The sequence below is a fragment of the Rhopilema esculentum genome, chromosome 11 (genome assembly GCF_057945365.1).
Source record: "Rhopilema esculentum isolate cy_ngs chromosome 11, ASM5794536v1, whole genome shotgun sequence".
In the NCBI taxonomy this organism is placed as follows: Eukaryota; Metazoa; Cnidaria; class Scyphozoa; order Rhizostomeae; family Rhizostomatidae; genus Rhopilema; species Rhopilema esculentum.
The window spans coordinates 1,002,359-1,024,841 of NC_142825.1; the positions used below are offsets into that span (position 1 = coordinate 1,002,359).

General features: G+C 35.2%; 1 protein-coding gene across 2 annotated transcripts; it reads left to right on the forward strand.

Annotated features, from left to right (window-relative positions):
* Nucleotides 1-110: 110 nt before the first annotated feature.
* On the forward strand, nt 111-16,741 carry LOC148958800 (uncharacterized). 2 transcript variants are annotated; one of them, XM_089111536.1, is made up of 9 exons: nt 111-9,036; nt 9,309-12,585; nt 13,053-13,091; nt 13,228-13,299; nt 13,919-13,966; nt 14,434-14,472; nt 14,609-14,680; nt 15,000-15,121; nt 15,901-16,741. In XM_089111536.1, the coding sequence occupies exons 2-9, from the start codon at nt 12,541-12,543 to the stop codon at nt 16,040-16,042; spliced, it is 579 nt and encodes a 192-aa protein (XP_088967662.1). In that variant the 5' UTR covers nt 111-9,036; nt 9,309-12,540; the 3' UTR covers nt 16,043-16,741. The 2 variants fall into 2 exon arrangements, with proteins under 2 accessions (XP_088967662.1, XP_088967661.1); XM_089111535.1 differs by having other exon boundaries at nt 111-12,585.
* Nucleotides 16,742-22,483: the final 5,742 nt, after the last annotated feature.

Genomic DNA, 22,483 nt, shown 5'->3' on the forward strand with positions numbered 1-22,483 from the left:
GGTGGAGAGAATATCAAAATTGTTATATCTATCGGTTCTTTCCTAGAAAACTGATATGTTTTGCAAGGTTAGCCATTAATTTTCAGTTTTCAACTTTTTTCAATAGCAGCGAATTGCACTTTCTGCAACGGTCTTTGCTTGTAGCAGAAAGTGGTGTATACACTTGGTCTCCATAGTCAATCTTTAAGAGAATGAGTAACTCTGCCAGCTGTTTCAGTGAATTGAAAGGGATCTTTTTCTTTAACTTCTTTAGAATAGCTAGCATACCGTAGCAAGAGCCGGTTATGACCTTTATATGATTATCCCAAGTTAGATGATCATTCAAATGTACTGCTAAAAGCTCGCATGCATCAATTCTTTCTAATTTCTTTCCTTTCAGATAAATTTCAGGTATGAAATTCTCAAGGCTGTGCTTGGCAGACATCTCTCTTGTAGATAATATCATAAGCTTTGTCTCTGTGCTGTTCAATGGGAGGTCATTTCTATCTGACCAATCCGTCAATTGTGCCAGCATGTCGCTTATTGTTTTAGAGGTGGCAGAACGCAAACACATGTTTTAAAGGTGGCAGAACGTACCCTAGATGACACAGTATCTGATTTCTGGAAATTAGAGAGTCTTGGATTAGATCAAAGGAAGGAAAACTCGGTCTATCAACAGTTCGAAGAAGAGATTCAATTCAAGAACAGACGTTACGAAATTAAGCTCCCCTTGAAGCCGAACCTCACTCTTCTGCCAGATAACTACATTTTGTGTCGCAAGAGACTTAAAGGACTGTCTCACAAATTAAAGCCAGATTCAAATTTAATGAAAGAATACAACTCCTATTGAATACAACTCCTAATGAAATTACAAGAAGAAATGGGCATAATTGAAAGGGTAAAGGACGCCAAGAAGCTCCAGTAGGCCATACCCACTATCTGCCGCATCATCCCGTCCTGAAACATGACAAGTCAACAACAAAGGTTAGAATTGTGTATGATGCATTCGCTAGCATTGCTGGAGGAGCCTGCTTGAACAACTGCCTATTCGAAGGACCATGTCTCCTTAAGACAGTTGCAGAAATCCTCATCAAATTCTGGCTTCATCGAAAGCCCTTTAGACATTTCACATTTAGACAAAATCAATTATATACTTACCTTTAATCTAAGAATGGTTCATAACCCCGCCAAAGATGCACTCGCTGTTCAGCCTTAAATTCGGTGGTGATCGCCAATGTAATTATCACAACAGGACGAAGGCTTTCATATTCACCCTCGAACTCAATAAATCTTTGTCCTCTGGAATCAAGATTGATTTAATAAAAGTGAAAAATTTTCAGCAACAGCTCAAAGTAATTTCAGTCATGATTGTCCTAAGACAATTGACCATTAGTACTAATTTGATGTGATGAAAATGGCGAATATACTCACGCAGTAAGACTGGGATCTTATGAAATTTGAAAACGGTGAACATTTGAAGTATGCATCTGTGCACTTATGCCGGACACAGAAAAGCTAGTATCAACTGTGCACCAGTCCACAAAATTTTTTATCGAGCAGCCTTAGTTGGATGCTTCTTTTCGGCACTAAGGAAGGTAGATGCTCATAACGAAGATGCCAAACTGCAAAACGAGGCCTTTTTTAAAACACTTATTTAGCTACTAGGGGCTATGTTCATTTCGATGTGTATCTGAAACCTCACATATTGTGCTCCTCAATACTTCGACCAGTTTCAGAAATGCAGCCTTTAGCTTCAGTGAGATATCTTTTCACCACCCAAGTGAATCCTTAGAAGGCTGGATGATTTGAGGTTACCTTGTATGCCTTGTGAAACCCTCCAGATCCGAAGCACTTTTTATCCTCAATGAATTCAACAATCTTGGGTACTTGATTTCAGGACAGTAGTTTCATGTCAAATTCAAAAACATCAATAATTGTGCTGTATGTATCTTTCCTTAGCTTGCCTAACTTCAGCATGTCAGATACTGTCAAACTACATAATGATACATGACTTTTCTCTGAAATAGGAATAATGTTGCCCAGCTTTTTCGAGTCACTAGTATGGTTATGCAAGTTGGTTTCATGCGCCCTCTTTCTTTGTATCCTTTTGTTAAAGCCAACTGAAAATCCTGAATCACCAAATTTATTGTTTTGGGTATAAACCTCACATAGATAACCTTTCAAACAGGGAAGTTGATTTATTGACTTACAAGAGGGGCCTTGTTCACTTGCAACAATATCACATTCAATGTCTTTTTCAAGTTTTGGGGCAAAATGCTATTCACATGCCTGATTTATGTTTTCTAGTGAAAATTCCCTCTGACCCAAGTGAGCATACTTCTGTGCCTTCTACGAAGTATCACCAGAAAGCAGCTGAACTGTGAGTTCTTCCCCTTCAGGCCTCCGTTGTGCATTCTTGGAAATAGCAGTTTTTGTACACTTTGCTTTTACATCCTCTTTAATCTTTGTCCAAGCATCGGCCATATTGCTTCAGCAGCACTGCACTGCAGTGCTCACACCACCCGCTGCCTTGCTCATCCAAAAAATTTCACGCTAAAATTACAACAACAGCAACGCAAACCGTTTCATTTGCAAAGCATGCTGGTAGTAGCAAAGATGTTCAACATTAAAAAAACAAGCTCATTTTGATTTCTTTTTCATTCTTATTTCATTTCAAATATCATTTATTTTGATTTAATTTCAATTTTAATTCCTAATCATTTCACTTTGTATTAAATTGTATTTTCATCTCTGTATTTTGATTCTTATATCTGCTGCATTTTAATTTTTTTTAAATTTACTCTAATTCAATAAAAAAAATTAAATAAAAAACACTTCAAAAATATACTGGCAAAGATCGACAACCATACTGCTACAGAGAGGTTAAAAATTTTGACTCAAGGAACTTCAGAAAGCTGACAAAAGAGCTTGCTCCTGAACAAATTGCACTGCAGGAGAAAGTGCTCCATGTCTTCATCACCTGCGTCACAAACACACAAGGGGATCAGGCAATCAAAGTTGTGTCTAAAATGGTGTGCATTTAAAGGGGCGAGTTGCAATCGCAGTTGGTTTAAGCCTCTTGTTGCCAATGCTGTAGACTTTAGAAAGGCCAGTTTTTTTGATTAAAATATTGCACCAACATGAAATCAGACGAGAAATCTGATTAACATAAGAATGTTAAAGATATGATCTGATCCTTCGATTTTCTGAAATAAAGGTTTAAAAGCACATATTTCTATAAATATTGTTTTCGATTTTTGCTAAACAACTTATATTGTTCTGTTTTCAGACTTACAAAAAACCGAGAAGCAGATTCAAATAGGAATGCAAGGTTTATCATCTATTGCCTAATGCTTTATTCCATGATGATTATTGACATCAGCTTATTCAGCTGTGATATTGATAGAAATTTTCTACTGAATAAGTAAGTAATCCATATCAAGCTAATTTATGTAATTCTGGTCTTAAATAAGTTTTTAAGTTTGCTTTGATTAGGTCACACCCTTTATTCCCCCTTACAATCAAATAACTCACTAGATGTGGGGGGCATGAACTTTCCATTTAGTACATTTTGAGATGAGTGGAAACTACATGAGCAACATTTTTTGTAGTTTGGCTGTAGTTATTACCCGAAGTTTTCCATATAAGCATTTTTGCCAGTTCAATCAAACTAACTTCTATAAAGTACACCAGTTGCATCACTTTTAATGTACCCCTGTGTGTTTCTTTTCCCTGACACGCTAGAATTAATAACATTTCATGCTTTTCCGCAGCCTTCTGCAACAGCGCGGTTCCCACGTGACATTCTGTGCTTTTTTGAACTCGCTTACATGTCTCATCAGTCAAGATCTTACTTGCTTTGTACAAGATTGGTCAGTCAATTTTCAACAATTGTTTTCCTTTTGTAGTTTTCCCTTATTACACAAATTCAGTAAGTATATCGAATGTATGCCTAGCCTGAGTTTACCAGCTTTTAGGAGCACTTTATAAATTCTGTTATTTGCAATATACAATTTTGTTTTACCGTTAATGCCTGATAGGGTTTATTAGCAAAAATACAATTCTATATTCTGTGGATATGTATTGTAAATGTGTAAATTCCGTTCTGACACATTTCATTGTGTACATATTCCCATATTCGGATAACATAAACCAAATATATAAATAACATATTCTTCCCCATTGAATTAGAAAATAAATCCTACAAGACTTCAAATCGCAAGACTTACTTCTTTAATTTGGAGGATCCTGGATGATTGGACGTAGCTGCCCATTGCAAGGCATTGGCAATGCTATGGGCGGCAAGGTTTCAACTCGTTAATTTGCAGGGTATGATAGATCGATACTTCGAAGACATCATTATTACAAAAATGGACAACGAAGCCTTTATAAAAGACGAAGAGAATTTGCATTTTTTTCGTGATTTCTATATTCTCTGAATTCATTCAACTTTTTTTTCAAGTTCTTTCTTTTAACATTCAACAATAAAAAATACGTGGCACATGCAAAAATTATCTTTGAAAAAAGCAAACATTTAGTAAACTAAAGCTTTTCGTCTGACACTCTTCAGAGTTTAAAACGTCAGAACATAGATCGAAAACTCTACGCTAAGAAATATATATACCCAGTTGTGGATCGAAATAGGCCAATCAGAAACACGAGCACATGACTGTAAAGGTTGACCAATCAGTGCTGCTTGCCTATTAGAATGTTACCAATGGAGTCCTAAGGTGAAAACGAACTCCTTTTGTCTACACAGTAGCGGTTTTTTCGTGCTTATGTAGATAGATTCTAAAACTGCTAGGTGGAACGACGATCGGGCTTTACCAATAATCCGAAACATGTCGCCATTATAGTTTTTTGCACAAACTGGGTTTTCTAGCAAATGCTGCCCGATAGCAGAATCGCAGGTCTTATTAGTAATTTTGGATTTGCAAGACCGAGGTGGCTGTTCTCTTTGGGGATGTGTTTTGTTTCTAATATTAGATGGAACGTGAACTTACTAAGATTTTTCTGGAGAACGGCTATCCAGAACATGTTATTTCAGTTTACATTAAGGAGAAGATAGGAAATTTCTCGGCTGACGTAAAATTTGGTCCTCAAAAGTGCCCGGTCTATCTAAAACTACCTTGGATCGGTAACAGCTCCCTACGTTTTGAAAGCCAAATAAAACAGGCCATAACAAATTGTTTCTTCGCGGTTAACCCACGTGTTGTTTACAGTACAAAAAAGGCCCTTCCGTCCATTCAAAAGGACTGCGTTCCTGCCACAAAAATAGTTCTGTTGTGTATGAATTCACGTGCCAGTGTGATTCTGGCTACGTAGGACGCACCACCCAAAGATTGGAGGATAGGATAAAACAACACGTTCCATCTAATATTAGAAACAAAACACATCCCCAAAGAGAACAGCCACCTCGGTCTTGCAAATCCAAAATTACTAATAAGACCTGCGATTCTGCTATCGGGCAGCATTTGCTAGAAAACCCAGTTTGTGCAAAAAACTATAATGGCGACATGTTTCGGATTATTGGTAAAGCCCGATCGTCGTTCCACCTAGCAGTTTTAGAATCTATCTACATAAGCATGAAAAAACCGCTACTGTGTAGACAAAAGGAGTTCGTTTTCACCTTAGGACTCCATTGGTAACATTCTAATAGGCAAGCGGCACTGATTGGTCAACCTTTACAGTCATGTGCTCGTGTTTCTGATTGGCCTATTTCGATCCACAACTGGGTATATATATTTCTTAGCGTAGAGTTTTCGATCTATGTTCTGACGTTTTAAACTCTGAAGAGTGTCAGACGAAAAGCTTTAGTTTACTAAATGTTTGCTTTTTTCAAAGCTATTTACAAGTTTTGTACCACCAAAAGATTGTTTGCAAAAATTATCCTTTTACAATTCAGGAAAGCCAAATGAGAAATTTCACTCGCACTCCAATGACTATCGCTAGGAAGGGGGACGCCTCTACCTCTTTTCCTTTCAGGCGACCCCCTTCCATACAATAGTCACAGGAGTGGAGTGAAGTTTTTTGCCAAAAATTTTAGCACATCAAGCTGCTTTTTATCACGTGACCCCTATAAGGCCTGTCCATTCGATTTGTGATAGAGGCTAGACATTTTCTTCTTTTCTTTCAGGGGCAAATTTTCCTATAATTCATTGGGGGCTTGGACAGAATTCTTGTCTTTACCAAGGCTAACTTTCCTATAATTCATTGGAGGCCTGGACAGGATTCATGTCTTCACCAAGGCTAATTTTACTATTATTCCTTGGGGGTTTTAACATAATTCTTGTCTTTGCTGAGGGAAATTTTACTTTCATGGATGTAAGGGATGCAGCCTGTCCATGTAGCAGGCGTAACTGGGCTTCAACTCCTAAGCTAACACAGTTCTTTCATGAGATTTGCTCAGAGTCAAGGCTTTTTTGATTGCATCGAACACGATAAAATAAATTGTATGCTCACTTTATTTGACCGAGCAACGTCAAAGGTAGCAAAACGACGTGCATTCATCTTCTTGAAGCTTTGGTTGTGGATCCATCATCAATCGGCAAACAGGCCATTTTTCATTGCTGCACATATGTAGTCTTGAATTTCTGGCATCATTGCTTCATTCAATATGGCCGTAAATTTTGTCCTGCTGCAGACGAAACATCACTGTGTTAAGTTTTGACAGACAACCTGTAGCATTAAGGGGTATACTGTGTGTACAAGGAACTCAGTGTGCAAATTTTCAGCTTTTGTAACTTGATCGCATATCAAGAGCTCTAGGGTGCAAATCCTATTCTTTATGCATTCTTCACAGAATCCACATTGGAATTTTTCTCAACTTGGTGGGATAAAGTTATTAATATTGTCAAGTAGTACAGAGATCTTGACGCATCCTTCAAGAAACAAATTCATTCTTGGCAAATAGGAACATGTGAGGCTTATTACAAGAGTGACGACATAGATTTTACAAGCGAGCATAAAATCTTTCCGACGATGCCCTTTACGTTAGATTTAAATTTGTTTCAAAACATTTCTGCAGTTACTTTTGCCTCTACCTCTCTTCAGCCCTGTCATATTAAAAAAGAATTATTTTCAAGTAAAAAGATTGAATTTCTTCTACAGAAAATGGCAGAAAAGCACTACAACCAGGTGCCCTTAACCTGCCAGAACGATCTCATCCTACAAGGAATGTTGTTGAAAGGTGTCCCATATCAGTAGTCAAAGAATATACCGCGAGTGAAAAACGAGACTTCTACAAGAATTTCAAGGAATTAGTGACAGGACAAAAAGATTTTTAAAGGGGATGGACAGATTTTTAAAGGACATCACTGTATCAGACTTTGTTCACAGAATGCAGCATTATGAGATATGTGGAGGTGTTAAAACTAAACATTCCAGCAAAAGAAAATGCTCCGGTTTCTGCAACTCATCCACAAAGACTTAAATCAACCCCTACAACAACAACGTTCAAGGAATGCTCAGCTAGAACAGGAACTCAGTAAAATGAGAAATGAAATTGAGACTTCAGGAGTTTGGTTGGGGGCTGAGTTCACACAAGGTATCAGATCAATAATAAGTGATTTTGGAACAAAGCTTTCCCCATTCATGAAATTATTCTGGCAACAACAGCAGGAATTATTTTCCAAAAACCCGAAAGGAGTGCAATATCACCCAATGATAATTCGCTTCTGCCTATCACTTGCCTCCAAATCAGCTTCTGCATATGACGAGTTAAAGAATGCAAAAGTGCTTACCCTACCAAGTAGGAGGACTCTACGAGACTACAGAAATGCCATTACACCCTCAGCTGGATTCAACCCTGGTGTCATTCAACAACTGTGTGAAATCAAAGTTGATTTTCAATAAAAAAAGTGTTGAATTAGTCGGGTTTTTAGATTTGGGAGATCCAGATATCAATTACACTGCCGTTGAAAGTGCAGAAGAGTTAGCAGGCCATTCCTTGGTATTTTATATCAGAGGAATTGCCAGTGACTTAAAATTCAACCTTGCATATTTTGCAACTGGGGGAATTTAGTCATACCAGTTAATGCCAATTTTATTTGGAAGGCAGCTTCAGTTTTAGAGCTGTCATGCAATCTACCTGTGATATGCACAGTTTCTGATGGTGCTGCTGCCAATCTCAAGTTTTACCGTATGCATGCGGGAATGGGCAACAATTCTGACGTTTCTTGTACTATCAATTTGTTTGCTTCAGATTGGTACATATGGATGTTTGCAGCTGCCCCACACCTCCTGAAGACAGTGAGTAATTGCCTTTATCATTCTGGCAATGGTAAATCAACTAGGCATTTGTGGAATGATGGCAAATACTTGCTATGGCAACATTTTTCGAAATTAGTGCAAAATGATGATGAAAATGGTCTAAAACTATGCCCAAAGCTCCCTTCTAAACACACTCAGCTAAATTAATTTTCAACAAAGAATGTGCACCTGGCCCCTCAAACACTGAGTAAATCAACAGCCTAAATATTACGAGAGTACATTCCATCTGACACACATGGCACTGCAGAATTTTGCAGTAAAATTGATACTTTTTTGATGCACTCAATGTTCGTAGTAGACGAGAGGCAAAGTTGAGACAGAAAGAAACCTTAGAACCTTACACTTCCATGGAAGACTGGAGGTTTAATTGGCTTGAGAATGAATTTTTAAAGTATTTGGAGGAATGGAAACAAAACACTTTGGCAAGACCAGAGAAGTTCAGCAAATGTGACAGAGAGAAAATGTTTTTATCTTTGCAGACCTATGAAGGGTTGCAGATAACAACACTCTCTGTTATTGGGGTTATCAAGTTTTTACTCAGTAAGGGGATGTGTTGACCAATAGATTCAACCAAGAGGTTGTTGAAGACTATTTTGGTCGTCAACACAGTATCTGTCAAAAAAGTGACAACCCTACAATTTGGCAGTTTGGTTACAATGATAACACTTCGCGAATACAGTGTACTGTTGCTCCAGTTACTGGCAACACACAGGGGAGCCAAAAAGCGGCTTGTTTCATGGAAAAAAAGTCGATGACACATCCTTGAAGAATAAAACAAAAAAAAAGGTTTGACAGTATCTAAAATAAACTCTGAACTATATCAGTAGATTAATACAGGGAAGCAGTTACACAACACTCCGCAGAATAAAGAAATTAAGAAGTTGATAATTTGAAATGTTTGCACAAAATTTAGAAACATAGTGCAGCCGCTTAACCTCAAAAAATGCTTAATCAATAATGCATCAAAATGATTATTCTAAATCGCTCTTGAGGGTGAAGCTTGTGATTTAGACTGATTAGAACTGTAAATTTTAATATATTTATTGGATATTCTCTAGATGCTGCAATACCAAAAGAAATTTAGCACAATGAAGCACCAAATTGCAAAGCAGTTTGAAATCAAAAGAAAATCCCCATTCATAATGGTGAATGGGGACAGGAAAAGATTGAAAGAGATAAGGATTATGACAATATATCCCTGCTGTATTTTCATGCTTAGTGACTTTATGAGCTTCAATATTTTTATAGACTTTATTCTTATAAAAAAGTGTGTATTCTCAATAAACAAGCATTCAGTTTCTTTTTTACAAACATCTTATTCGGTAAAGCTTCCCTTCATCTATGAGCCCATTTAATAATAAGCTACTAAAACCGTGTAAAGATATTAAGCCCCTACATCTGCACAGATTTCAAATTATGTCTCTATGCCTATACACCTTTTTGGGTGATATTATCGAGAGAATTTCGTTTTTAATCTTAACAATACACTCATTATTTATGAGAAATAAAGGTCGATGTTGAGTACTCCAGTTTTTTGATGTTCTGGAAATTTCAATACTCATTGTTCTTGAAAGTTTCTTAATTATGATGTCACGAGTGACCTTTTTTATCACATCAATAGATTCGCTCCCGTTATGCGTCTTAAGTTCTAGGCAACAAATTATTTTTCCCTTTTGTCTCAAGTTCTAGGGCAACAGAATAATAGTACGGCAATGCTCTTGGATTTCACAAAATTTCGTTGCTCTCAGTTGTTAAAGTCACGATTTTATATTCTCTTAATTGTTTGCTTCGAGTACCAGAGTTTCATAATATTTATTACTGTCCAGCACTTTTCAAAAAAATGAGTGTATTTCAATGTCTTTGTTGCATAATTAGTGTCGCCTTAGTAACGTTTCTCTTGTCCCTACAGACCAGAGATGACAATCATTGTCAAGTTTAAAGTAACAGCAAAGAAAGCACAAAAAAGACAACCAACATTCTAGACTTTCTTTCCACAAAACGAAATGATGAAGAATACAACTGTCTCTATGGCTTCATTGTTAAAAAAATGGGTCAATCTTTTTTGAATATGCATGTAGCCAAACTTCAAAATGCAAAGTTGATTGGTCTTAGATACCATTTTCCTTATAAGCGCTTTTCCATATGATTAAAAATAGGCTGTGTTGTTTTAAGCCATTCCTTGATCAGCACAAAGCTTTAAGAAGATCTTACTAGCATAGTTGCTTAAAGTGGTTATGACATCACATCATCATTTCTTAATCTTCTATCAAATCGAAACTTTTGTTCATTTGAAATCAAAAGCAAAAAACAGAATTTAAAAATACTAACACAATTGATTTTACGCCACTTCTACGTTCAGATTTTTATTGAACAACACAATTTGAATGGTTGTATTGGTTTTCCTGTAGCGTGCAGGGATTACAACCTTCATCGGTTCACAGTTTGTTATATTGTTGTTGATTTGAAAGAACATTTTTTCGATCGATCAAGGGTCTTTATTTATACACCAGACACTCAATTTCTTGCAAGGTAGAGAACCCCCGTTTTGTTGTTTTCATTAAGAATGACATCATTATTTGCTTCTTTTCTGATCATTATTAATGTATAGAGAACCCTGTTTTTTTGTTTTCATTAATCATGATATTATGATTTGCTTCTTTTCATTTCAGGATCAATCCAGAAATGTCAACGGGATACTGTTTGGCCTATGTGGTCTTTTCGCTACGTGTTCTACAGCTATTCGCAGACATAATAAGTGCATTAATCATACTAATCAATAATGGATTGATAAATATATTGTTGTTTAATGGTATCTATTTGTACTGTCAATCATTTGATTGCGTTGAGATTTATCTGGTTGGAAATTGATTATGTTTTTGCATTAGTTAGTGGTTTCCCTGTGAGCAGCCCTTTTTCGCATACGTTTAAAGAAGGCTGATTTCCTAATAAACATCCATAGATCTATTATTGCTCTTTTCGCCGTACTGTTATTTCTTTCGTCAATAGATCCAGATTATCAATGACTGTAACTATAGTAAATTTTAAAATGTTGAGTTGTTGCAAAGTTGGTGTTTAATTTTTTCTTAGTGTAATTTTTTTGTATCACTAAAATATATTGCCATTTCCCATGAGATATGCGGTTCTCTTTCATGTCCTTGCTCTATCGTGGATTGATCATGTGATTTATCTGCTTTAAAAACTAAATTGAAAATTATTCCCGCCAAAGGAGACTTTGAACACGCTAGGTGAGTACGTTTACTTTTTGTTCTGAGCTGAGCCAGTAATCTTAGAATGAGTAAAAGTTAGATGCATTACATGTTGGAAAAAGTGCAAACAAACCTTTTAATTTTGATTATGCTGATAATGACCATGCAATAATTTAACTCCAGATAAATTGAAATTAAGGCAGGCTTTCTTTAATTGTTGCGAGGCTGGATTGATCTTGATTTGTTCTTAAATTACTATAAGCGTGTAAGCAGCTAGTGGTATTGCTAGCTATTGCCTTCCAGGCAGGTGCAGGTATTCACGCCTTTTTTGCCTACAAAGATAGTGTCTATTATTCTTCGTTTGCAAACATATTTGGAAATGAATCGCCAACGTAACCCTGAACCGCAAAATCTATCGTTTTAGAGATGAAAGGGGTTGGCTCAGCCTCTTCATATTTCTTTTAATTGGTTTCTAACTTTTTACTGGTTTTAAAGCTCGTGCTCTTGGAAAATTATTCTTATGAAAAAATAGTATAAGTGTCTACTATTAGGTGCCTAATTGCCGTCCCCCATCCGCTAATTAATTATTGAAAATTTGTCCAATTGATTTTGGCACTTTGTGTTAATTATTGGAGTGAAATATGCGTAACACAGGCTAAATATTGTCGATGATAAATAATAGCTATATAATAGTGAAATAAGTGTCCTGATTTTAAGTGCACTTTGAGTGTTCAGTGAATGTAACTTCATAATTTAGACCCCTCCGGTAATTGGAACCCCCCCCCCCCTCGCCAATTGATTTTGAACATAAAATCCGTCCCCTCCCGTTTATTCTGACCCGCCGGCAATTAGGCACCTAAAAGTAGCAATGGCTATTAAATAGAATATTGATTTTTGGCATCCTGAAAAAAATTCTGATATCTACTGAACTTGACAATATGTACATTTTCCCCGTTTCATCTTCTTCCCATGATAGGCAGCCAAAATGTTTCACATTAACGTTAAGTTACGTGTCAATTAAAGGAATGAGTATATAAACTTCTTTAAAGTTTGGTGGTGTAAATTGTCATTTATCTTTCAGAAAATGGATACAGAACAAAGCTGCAGAAGTGTTGTGGAGGAGATGGATGTATGATCTCATGTTTTATAATATCCTTAGTCTTGACTATGAAAATTTTTGTTTTTTTAATTAATCAACGGAGAGGCATGTTTCCCTTAGCAATGCTAGTGTGAATCTCACAACTTCTCAACTTTGCTTAAATTTCACTTTTTCCACCCCATTGCTTTGGAATTTCATTGAATTTTGTTTAAGACAGATTAGAATTGCACATTTCAATATCTTCATTTAGCGTAATATAGAACCTACCATACCAGCAACAGATTGGCACAGTCAAGCGCCATTCTGCTATGATTTTTATTTCACTTTTTTCAACTGCCTAGCATGAATAATAAAATAGTGATTTTAAACATTATTTTCTGACTTTGACAACAATAATTTTACCCTATCAACCGTTACTCTCTACGTCTCAGAAATGATTATATAATTTTTAAATATTTTTTATAGTCTTTTCGTATAAATTTTCCATTACCTTCCAGGAGGTAGAAAGCGGAGAATCCTCGGCGGGGGAAGAGAAGGTATGATCGCATTCCTCTTTATTATTTCACATTAAAAAAAATGTTGATTTTACGCTATCAATCGTTACCCTTCGTGATGATAGGCAGCTTAAAAAAGGTTGACTGTTTGCGTTAAAAATTTTTGAATATCTTTTAGGAAGTCGAAAAAGACAAAAAAAGAAAAAGGAAGGAGCAGCAGGTGGAAGTTGTGGTCGGGGGAAGGAAGAAGGTATGATCTCATGACTTTGCATTATCTAACAGGAGTAAGAAACCTTTGCTCCTTTTCTTATTGCCACAGGTAGTAAATATTTTTCAGCAAAATTAATATGAACTTCATAAGTGGACGTTCTGCTTGACCTGCATTTAGAGTTGAGTTAAATTTTGTGATAATTTTACTTTAGTGAAATAAGCGTAGCATATGCTAAATATTGTTGATGATAAATAATAGCTATATAATAGTGAAATAAGTGTCCTGATTTTAAGTGCACTTTGAGTGTTCAGTGAATGTAACTTCATAATTTAGACCCCTCCGGTAATTGGAACCCCCCCCCCCCCTCGCCAATTGATTTTGAACATAAAATCCGTCCCCTCCCGTTTATTCTGACCCGCCGGCAATTAGGCACCTAAAAGTAGCAATGGCTATTAAATAGAATATTGATTTTTGGCATCCTGAAAAAAATTCTGATATCTACTGAACTTGACAATATGTACATTTTCCCCGTTTCATCTTCTTCCCATGATAGGCAGCCAAAATGTTTCACATTAACGTTAAGTTACGTGTCAATTAAAGGAATGAGTATATAAACTTCTCTAAAGTTTGGTGGTGTAAATTGTCATTTATCTTTCAGAAAATGGATACAGAACAAAGCTGCAGAAGTGTTGTGGAGGAGATGGATGTATGATCTCATGTTTTATAATATCCTTAGTCTTGACTATGAAAATTTTTGTTTTTTTAATTAATCAACGGAGAGGCATGTTTCCCTTAGCAATGCTAGTGTGAATCTCACAACTTCTCAACTTTGCTTAAATTTCACTTTTTCCACCCCATTGCTTTGGAATTTCATTGAATTTTGTTTAAGACAGATTAGAATTGCACATTTTAATATCTTCATTTAGCGTAATATAGAACCTACCATACCAGCAACAGATTGGCACAGTCAAGCGCCATTCTGCTATGATTTTTATTTCACTTTTTTCAACTGCCTAGCATGAATAATAAAATAGTGATTTTAAACATTATTTTCTGACTTTGACAACAATAATTTTACCCTATCAACCGTTACTCTCTACGTCTCAGAAATGATTATATAATTTTTAAATATTTTTTATAGTCTTTTCGTATAAATTTTCCATTACCTTCCAGGAGGTAGAAAGCGAAGAATCCTCGGCGGGGGAAGAGAAGGTATGATCGCATTCCTCTTTATTATTTCACATTAAAAAAAATGTTGATTTTACGCTATCAATCGTTACCCTTCGTGATGATAGGCAGCTTAAAAAAGGTTGACTGTTTGCGTTAAAAATTTTTGAATATCTTTTAGGAAGTCGAAAAAGACAAAAAAAGAAAAAGGAAGGAGCAGCAGGTGGAAGTTGTGGTCGGGGGAAGGAAGAAGGTATGATCTCATGACCTTGCATTATCTAACAGGAGTAAGAAACCTTTGCTCCTTTTCTTATTGCCACAGGTAGTAAATATTTTTCAGCAAAATTAATATGAACTTCATAAGTGGACGTTCTGCTTGACCTGCATTTAGAGTTGAGTTAAATTTTGTGATAATTTTACTTTCTTCCACCCGACTCCTTGACCATTAGGCTTTGTTGGAATCAATCAATAATGCATCAAAATGATTATTCCAAATTGTTCTTAAGGTTGAAGCTTGTGATTTAGACTGATTAGAACTGTCAGTTTTAATATATTCATTGGATGTTTTGTAGATGCTGCTATGCCAAAGAACATTGGGCGCAATGAAGCGCCTGATAAGCCAGTCTTTTCATTTGTCGAGGAAAACCCCATTCATGATGTTGAATGGGGAAAGAAAGCGTATTAATGAAATAAGGTATTTATGACAATATATCAATACTGTATTTTCATGCTTAGTGACACCTCTCCCCCCCCTCTACTCTCGTACAACCCCTATTTCCTCTCTCGTTAAAGCTCTGCTGAAAATGGCTCTACACACTTTTTTGATAAGAATACCTAATTTTTTGTTGTGACTTAATTCATAATTGAGATTATTTCTAAATTATTCTTGCTCGACACAAGGTCTAAATTCGCCTTAGGATCAAAGAAAAACATGAAATCTTTCTGATGTGTTGCTTCATTATGAATGTAGCAAGAACAAACAGAACAACAAAATGTGATGTTAAAATGCAAAATATAATTACACAAATACGATCCTATTCATATCCAGATAAAGGAAAAGTTTCAGTCTTGATGAAGGTTGAGCCTGGCATTGTTCTTAAATTATTTTTAAATTTTAGCAATTTCGAGCCTCAATATTCTTATAGACTTTATGAGCCTCAATATTCCTATAGACTTTATTCTTATAAAAATGTGTGTATCCTCAATAAACCAGCCTTCAGTTTCTTTTATATAGACATCGATGTTCGGAAATGCTCCCCTTCATCTATGAGCCCATTAAATAATAAGCTAAGAAAAGCGTGATAAGAGATTGAGCCCCTTGATCTGAACAGATTCCAAATTATGTCTCCATGCACACGCACTTTGTTGGTGATATTATTGAGAGCGCTTCATTTTTCATCTTACAATCTTTCAATATTTTTGTTGCATCTCATAAGTGGCAGCTCAGTAATAACGTTTCTCTTCTCTCTACAGACCAGGGATGAGGATAATAGTAAAATTTTTAAAGAAAAAAGAAAAGAGAGAAGAAAAAAAAATTGAGAAACCCGGTGAGACACCCAGGGCCTCTTACAACTTTTCTGGAAATAGTAAACTTTTTATTTATCATTATAAGTAGGTAGTTTAGTTTGTTGTTCACTTTAAAATTATAGTTTGTTATTTTATTTATTTTAAAGATCTTTGATATTTTGTTAAGTTTAATTTGTAAATTGTATATATATATATATTTAAAGATGTTCATAGTTGTTGTGTTTGTTAATTGTTCAAATAATGACATTTTAAAATGAGTATAAAAAATTCCCCACCCTTTTTATATAGGCATTAAAACTTGATGAAATAGTAAGAGAATGGAAAAAAGCTCACCCTGTCGTTTTCAGTCAAATTATAAGAAAAATATTTCTTCTTTATGTAAATGTTAGTTTTTCCATTTAATGTTCATAGTTGTACTTTATATCAGTTTAAATTTAAGGTTTACTTGTGGTTATTCGAGATTTTGACAGAATGGGAAAAGCAAAATAATTACCTGCCTTTTTCGCACAAAATGTATATTATATGCCAACAATTTATTGATTATTTGTTTATTAGTTTGATTTAATATTAATAGTTGTCCATATCAGTTTGAATTCAATGTTCATATTTAGGTGTTATCTTTGTGTTTAGGATTTCATAAAATAAATATAGATAATTTAATTTAAGATAATTTGTGCGGTTTAAAATAATTATAGAGAAATTAACAGAAAACCTTTTGTTGCTCTTTCTGTATCTAACTTTTAGGTCCTGATTGACGTGATTAACTTTTAGGTAATGAATTAGGAGATTGATTAGGGTTTGCAGTAAAGAAGTGGCAGGCTAAAAAGATTATTGCCACCTACTTTGTATTTTAATTTCTAAGCTTAATTGTCATAACTCACGAAAACTATAGAGTAGCTTAGGGGCCAAAGGCTCATTTTCAAGGTTTTTAGAAAGGGCATCTACTCCTGTGGCTTTTTTCGAGGTTAGGCGTGGCTGCGATGTCATAGTGACGTCATATTTCATTGTTTTGATGATTTTTTTAAAAATGAATAAGCAAAATCATTGTTTACACCAAATTGAAAAACAAGTTAACGCGATTTGAATGGTGGTATTGGTCTTGTTCCTACGACATTTTTAATTCCTGGTAATGTGGTGTTGTTTAGAGGCCCGGCCCTCCACTTTATGTTGGATTCCCTATGGATTAATTGCCGTAAGTCAATAATGGTGTCGAGTATTTTAGGGGCCAATGGCTCATTTTGAAGGGTTTAGCGAGTGGGATTTTTTGGGGTAGTTTTTCTAGTGTTGGGTGTGGCTGAAATATCATAGTCAGGTCATTTTATGGAATTTCCAAAAGTTTTGAAATAGTTTTTGATTGAATACATATTGCACATCAAAATGAATTACATCAAGTGAAAGATCTCATTGAAGCGATTCGAATCGTGGTATCGATTCTTCTGTAGCGTAAAGAGATTAATTGATTATGTTGAATTCATTTTCAAACCTTCATTGATTTTCTTCGTAAATCCCCCCGGTGGCGCGGGCCCTGCTTATCTTTTATCTTCCAAATTGTCAAACAACGAATGATGTCTCTTTTGTTCTGATTGATTGTTTACATAAAGATCAAATATCCCATCCAGACAGCAGGTACTTTTGGAGTTCGAATTGGCATGTGAAATTCGAAACGAATTATTCGATGCGACCGTTGATGAAGTTTGGTTTGTCACAAGAATTGCTTGTCTGAGTACTTTGTTACTTTGTTACTCAGACTTGGATCGTTTGGAAATCGTTTGGGTTTTTCAAGACCGCATTGTTGGATTATTTGGCAGTTGAGTTCGACGCCTTAACTATTTACCAAGAAAATTGGACTCCTTTAACTATGGATTTTCTGTATACTTGTATGTGGACCTTATTGAGGACATTTATCAATCGGACTGGACTTTTATGGATTGATTAATATAGCTACAGTTGTTTAATGGTATCGCTGATAATTGGATTGTAAATCATTTAATTCCATTGAGATTCATCTCGTGCGAAATGGTTTCTTTTTTTCAAATTCTGGTCTCCCTGTCAGCGGCCCGCGGTTTCGGTCTTTGCTGACGCCATTTCGCTTTTGAAATTGTTTTGAGGAGAAAAGAGAAGAAGTCGGAAGGTATGTTTGTATCACTAATAATTTAATTGTTCTTACTATAAGAAAGCATTATTTACTTTCTGTCGCTAGTATCCCCCAATACTATTCGTATTGCCGAATTGTAGAACATGACATTAAAAAGATTCGTCCTTTCTAAAATTATAAATTTTTGTCGGTTTTATTCATGAGATTACAGCTGCAAAATTTGCTCCTTTGTTTGAATTATTTGTGACAGCTTTTCTTTAAAACAATAATTCGGCGGCTGTTCACTTTGCACACAGTTTTATGCAGCATTCTAAACAAAAGATAATGTCATTGTAATGATGACAGGATAATTTTTCCTTCATTTTCAACCCAGTTTCTTAGACGCGTCTCATTGTTTCTGCAGATATTTGAGTGACCTTGGCAAACACATTTTTCAATTAAATAATTTTTAGTAAGTTGTCTGCTACACTATTTGTAAATTTTCACTTTCACCCAACCATATTGAACTAAACTGTAGAATTCACTTATCAATTGGAACGAAGGAGTTAATATTGTGTATTACTACTTTAATGAAAATCTTTAAGCTAATGTCTTTATATCTGAAATTGTAATTATGATTGCTATTGGCATTGTATAATGATTAAATTATTTCATTCTGCTCATTCCTAAAACATAAATGCAAACTCAGAACTTCTTTACCTTGCTGAACGTAAACATAAATTCATATTTTCATGTTATTTTTATCAACATCATTATGAATTATACCATATTGCCCTCCTTGACATAAGGTTAACACATGGAATGCCATTTTAAATTCTTGAGATTGACACTGTCCTGATTGTGAATTGTTCATATTTGTATAAATTTTAGTTGTAAAATTTAATGTTGATCAGAAAATAGTTTGTGCCCTCATAACTCAATCCTTTTCATAATTCTTTAATGATACGCCACTTCTACGTTCAGAGTTTTATTGAACAACACGATTTGAATGGTTGTATTGGTTTTCCTGTAGCGTGCAGGGATTACAACCTTCATCAGTTCTCAGTTTGTTATATTGTTGTTGATTTGAAAGAACATTTTTTGGATCGATCAGGGGGTCTTTATTTATACACTAGGCACTCAATTTCTTGCAAGATAGAGAACCCCCGTTTTGTTGTTTTCATTAAGAATGACATCATTATTTGCTTCTTTTCAGTTCAGGATCAATCCAGAAATGTCAACGGGATACTGTTTGGCCTATGTGGTGTTTTCGCTACGTGTTTTACAGCTATTCGCAGACATAATAAGTGCATTAATCATACTAATCAATAATGGATTGATAAATATATTGTTGTTTAATGGTATCTATTTGTACTGTCAATCATTTGATTGCGTTGAGATTTATCTGGTTGGAAATTGATTATGTTTTTGCATTAGTTAGTGGTTTCCCTATGAGCAGCCCTTTTTCATATACGTTTAAAGAAAGCTGATTTCCTAATAAACATCCATAGATCTATTATTGCTCTTTTCGCCGTACTGTTATTTCTTTCGTCAATAGATCCAGATTATCAATGACTGTAACTATAGTAAATTTTAAAATGTCGAATTGTTGCAAAGTTTGTTCTTAAACTATTATTATTCTCTTCACATTTCTTTTCATTGGTTTATTTTTTTTCCTGGTTTTAAGGCTCGTGCTCTTGGAAAATATTCTTATGAATAAAATAGTATAACTGCCTACTATTAGGTGCCTAATTGCCGTCAACCCATCTGCTAATTAATTGTTGAAAATTTGTCCAATTGATTTTAGCACTTTGTGTTAATTACTGTAGTGAAATAAATGTAGCGTAGGCTAAATATTGTTGACGATAAATAATAGCTATATCATAGTGAAATAAGTGTCCTGATTTTTAGTGCACTTTGAGTGTTCAGTGAATGTAACTTCATAATTTAGACCTCTCTGGTAATTGGAACCCCCCCTCGCAAATTAATTTTGAACATAAAATCCGTCCCCTCCTGTTTATTCTGACCCGCCGGCAATTAGGCACCTAAAAGTAGCAATGGCTATTAAATAGAATATTGATTTTTGGCATCCTGAAAAAAATTCTGATATCTACTGAACTTGACAATATGTACATTTTCCCCGTTTCATCTTCTTCCCATGATAGGCAGTCAAAATGTTTCACATTAACGTTAAGTTACGTGTCAATTAAAGGAATGAGTATATAAACTTCTCTAAAGTTTGGTGGTGTAAATTATCATTTATATTTTAGAAAATGGAGACCAAAAATTCTTGCAAAGTAAAAGAAGCTGTGCTTCGTCAAGGGGAAGGAGCAGTCGAGGAGGAGATGGATGTATGATCTTATGTTTTATTATTATATCATAAGTCTTAATTATGGGATTTTTTATAATTTTTAACTTATCCACAGAGAGGCAGGTTTTTCTTAGCAATGCCAATATGAACTTCATAACTGTTTGACTTTCCTACAATTTTACTTTTCCCACGCTTTATTGCAACGAATCACTAGAATATCGAGAATGATTATGCTGAATTGATCTTAGGGTTTAATTTGTGTTCAAGACGGTTTAGAAATGTACATGCATTTCATCACTATCTTCATTGAATGCTTTTTAGAAGCTGTGATTTTTAGCATAATTTTATGATCACCGATGATATCTCTTCAGTTTAACAACAATAATTGTCCCCTATCAACCGTTACCCTTCATGATGATAGGGCAGCTTAAAATGGTTGACTGTTTGCTCATTGTCAAGTTACGTTTCAGTAATGGCAAAATAGAGCAAAATCTCATAGTTCGTGCACCATCTAGGGAGTTGAAGAGAACTGTGGCGGCCGGGGGAAAACGGAGGTATCATCGCATTCCCTTCTATTATTTCACATGAATTTTTAGAAGCATTGATTTTTAACATAACTTTATGATTTTCAATGATATCTCGTAAGTTTGACAGCAATAATTGTACCCTATCAACCGTTACCCTTCCTGATGATAGGCAGCTTAAAAAAGGTTGACTGTTTGCAGTACAAATCTTGGAATATCTTTTAGGAAGTGGAAAAAAAAGTAAAAAGAAAAGAGAGCAGCAGGTGGAAGTTGTTGTCGGGGGAAGGAAGAAGGTATGATCTAAAATGAGAGCTAAAATAGAGCGAAAGGCCGATAAAATCTTTACTTGGACAGACGACAAGGTGGCTTTAATTTTCAGTGTTATTTTAGAATACAAAATTAAGGCTTGGAATGGGAAACAATACAAGCTTTTCTTTCGTCATCTTGTCTTCAGAATTTGATAACATAGTTGCGCCACAATCAAAGCCTCGATTACCTGAAACAGCCATACAAAAGACCTCTTTGTGAATCCGTAACAATATCGTCTTGGATAGGTGTTTACACTGTCCCATTCAAAAACGGAACCGTGACGATACAAAATCTGTTTACTTTCAAAGCAGGGTTGTTTTGTCACGGTTCAAAGCTTGCTTGGGACAGTGTAAACAGGGTCTCAGCTTTCATAAACTATAATGGCCCATGAAGTCAAACTAACACCTCATCAGCAGTTTCGCTGCATTGATACTTGCCTTCAACAGTTTCTAAATATAATTCACACAAGAAAGCCAAAGCAACAAGGACTTTATGATATTAGGCATGAATGTGTCATTTCCAATGATATCAATATCGATGATGACAATAAGTTGATAGCTCTCTTCCCTTCCCAGATGACATGTAAATAGCTCCATATTGAAGCATATTTTTCCAAATGCTCCTCCACTCACTGTTTTTATTGATAATGGACATGCATATCCAGTACATCAAAAATGACTTTGATCTTAACAGCTAATTGCAATGAATCTATAGGCTTTGTAAAAAGGCTTTTTATTACTATCATCACTAAAAAACAGAAATCCATAATAGAAACAAGCAAGTCAGCAACCACCTTTACTGTATATCTTTACGCTACATTATAGAGTTTTGCTTCAGCAGGGCAACATGCAATAGCCGTTAGGAAAGAAACAAGGTAGAACTCTGACTATAAGTTTTTTTATCTAAAGTATGTCTCCCCTTCATCTATGAGCCCATTTAATAATAAGCTACTAAAACCGTTTAAAGATATTAAGCCCCTACATCTGCACAGATTTCAAATTATGTCTCTATGCCTATACACCTTTTTGATGATATTATTGAGAGAATTTCGTTTTTAATCTTAACAATACACTCATTATTTATGAGAAATAAAGGTCGATGTTGAGTACTCCAGATTTTTGATGTTCTGGAAATTTCAATACTCATTGTTCTTAAAAGTTTCTTAATAATGATGTCACGAGTGACCTTTTTTATCACATCAATAGATTCGCTCCCGTTATGGGGCTTCGTTTTTGTCTTAAGTTCTAGGGCAACAGAATAATAGTACGGCAATGCTCTTGGATTTCACAAAATTTCGTTGCTCTCAGTTGT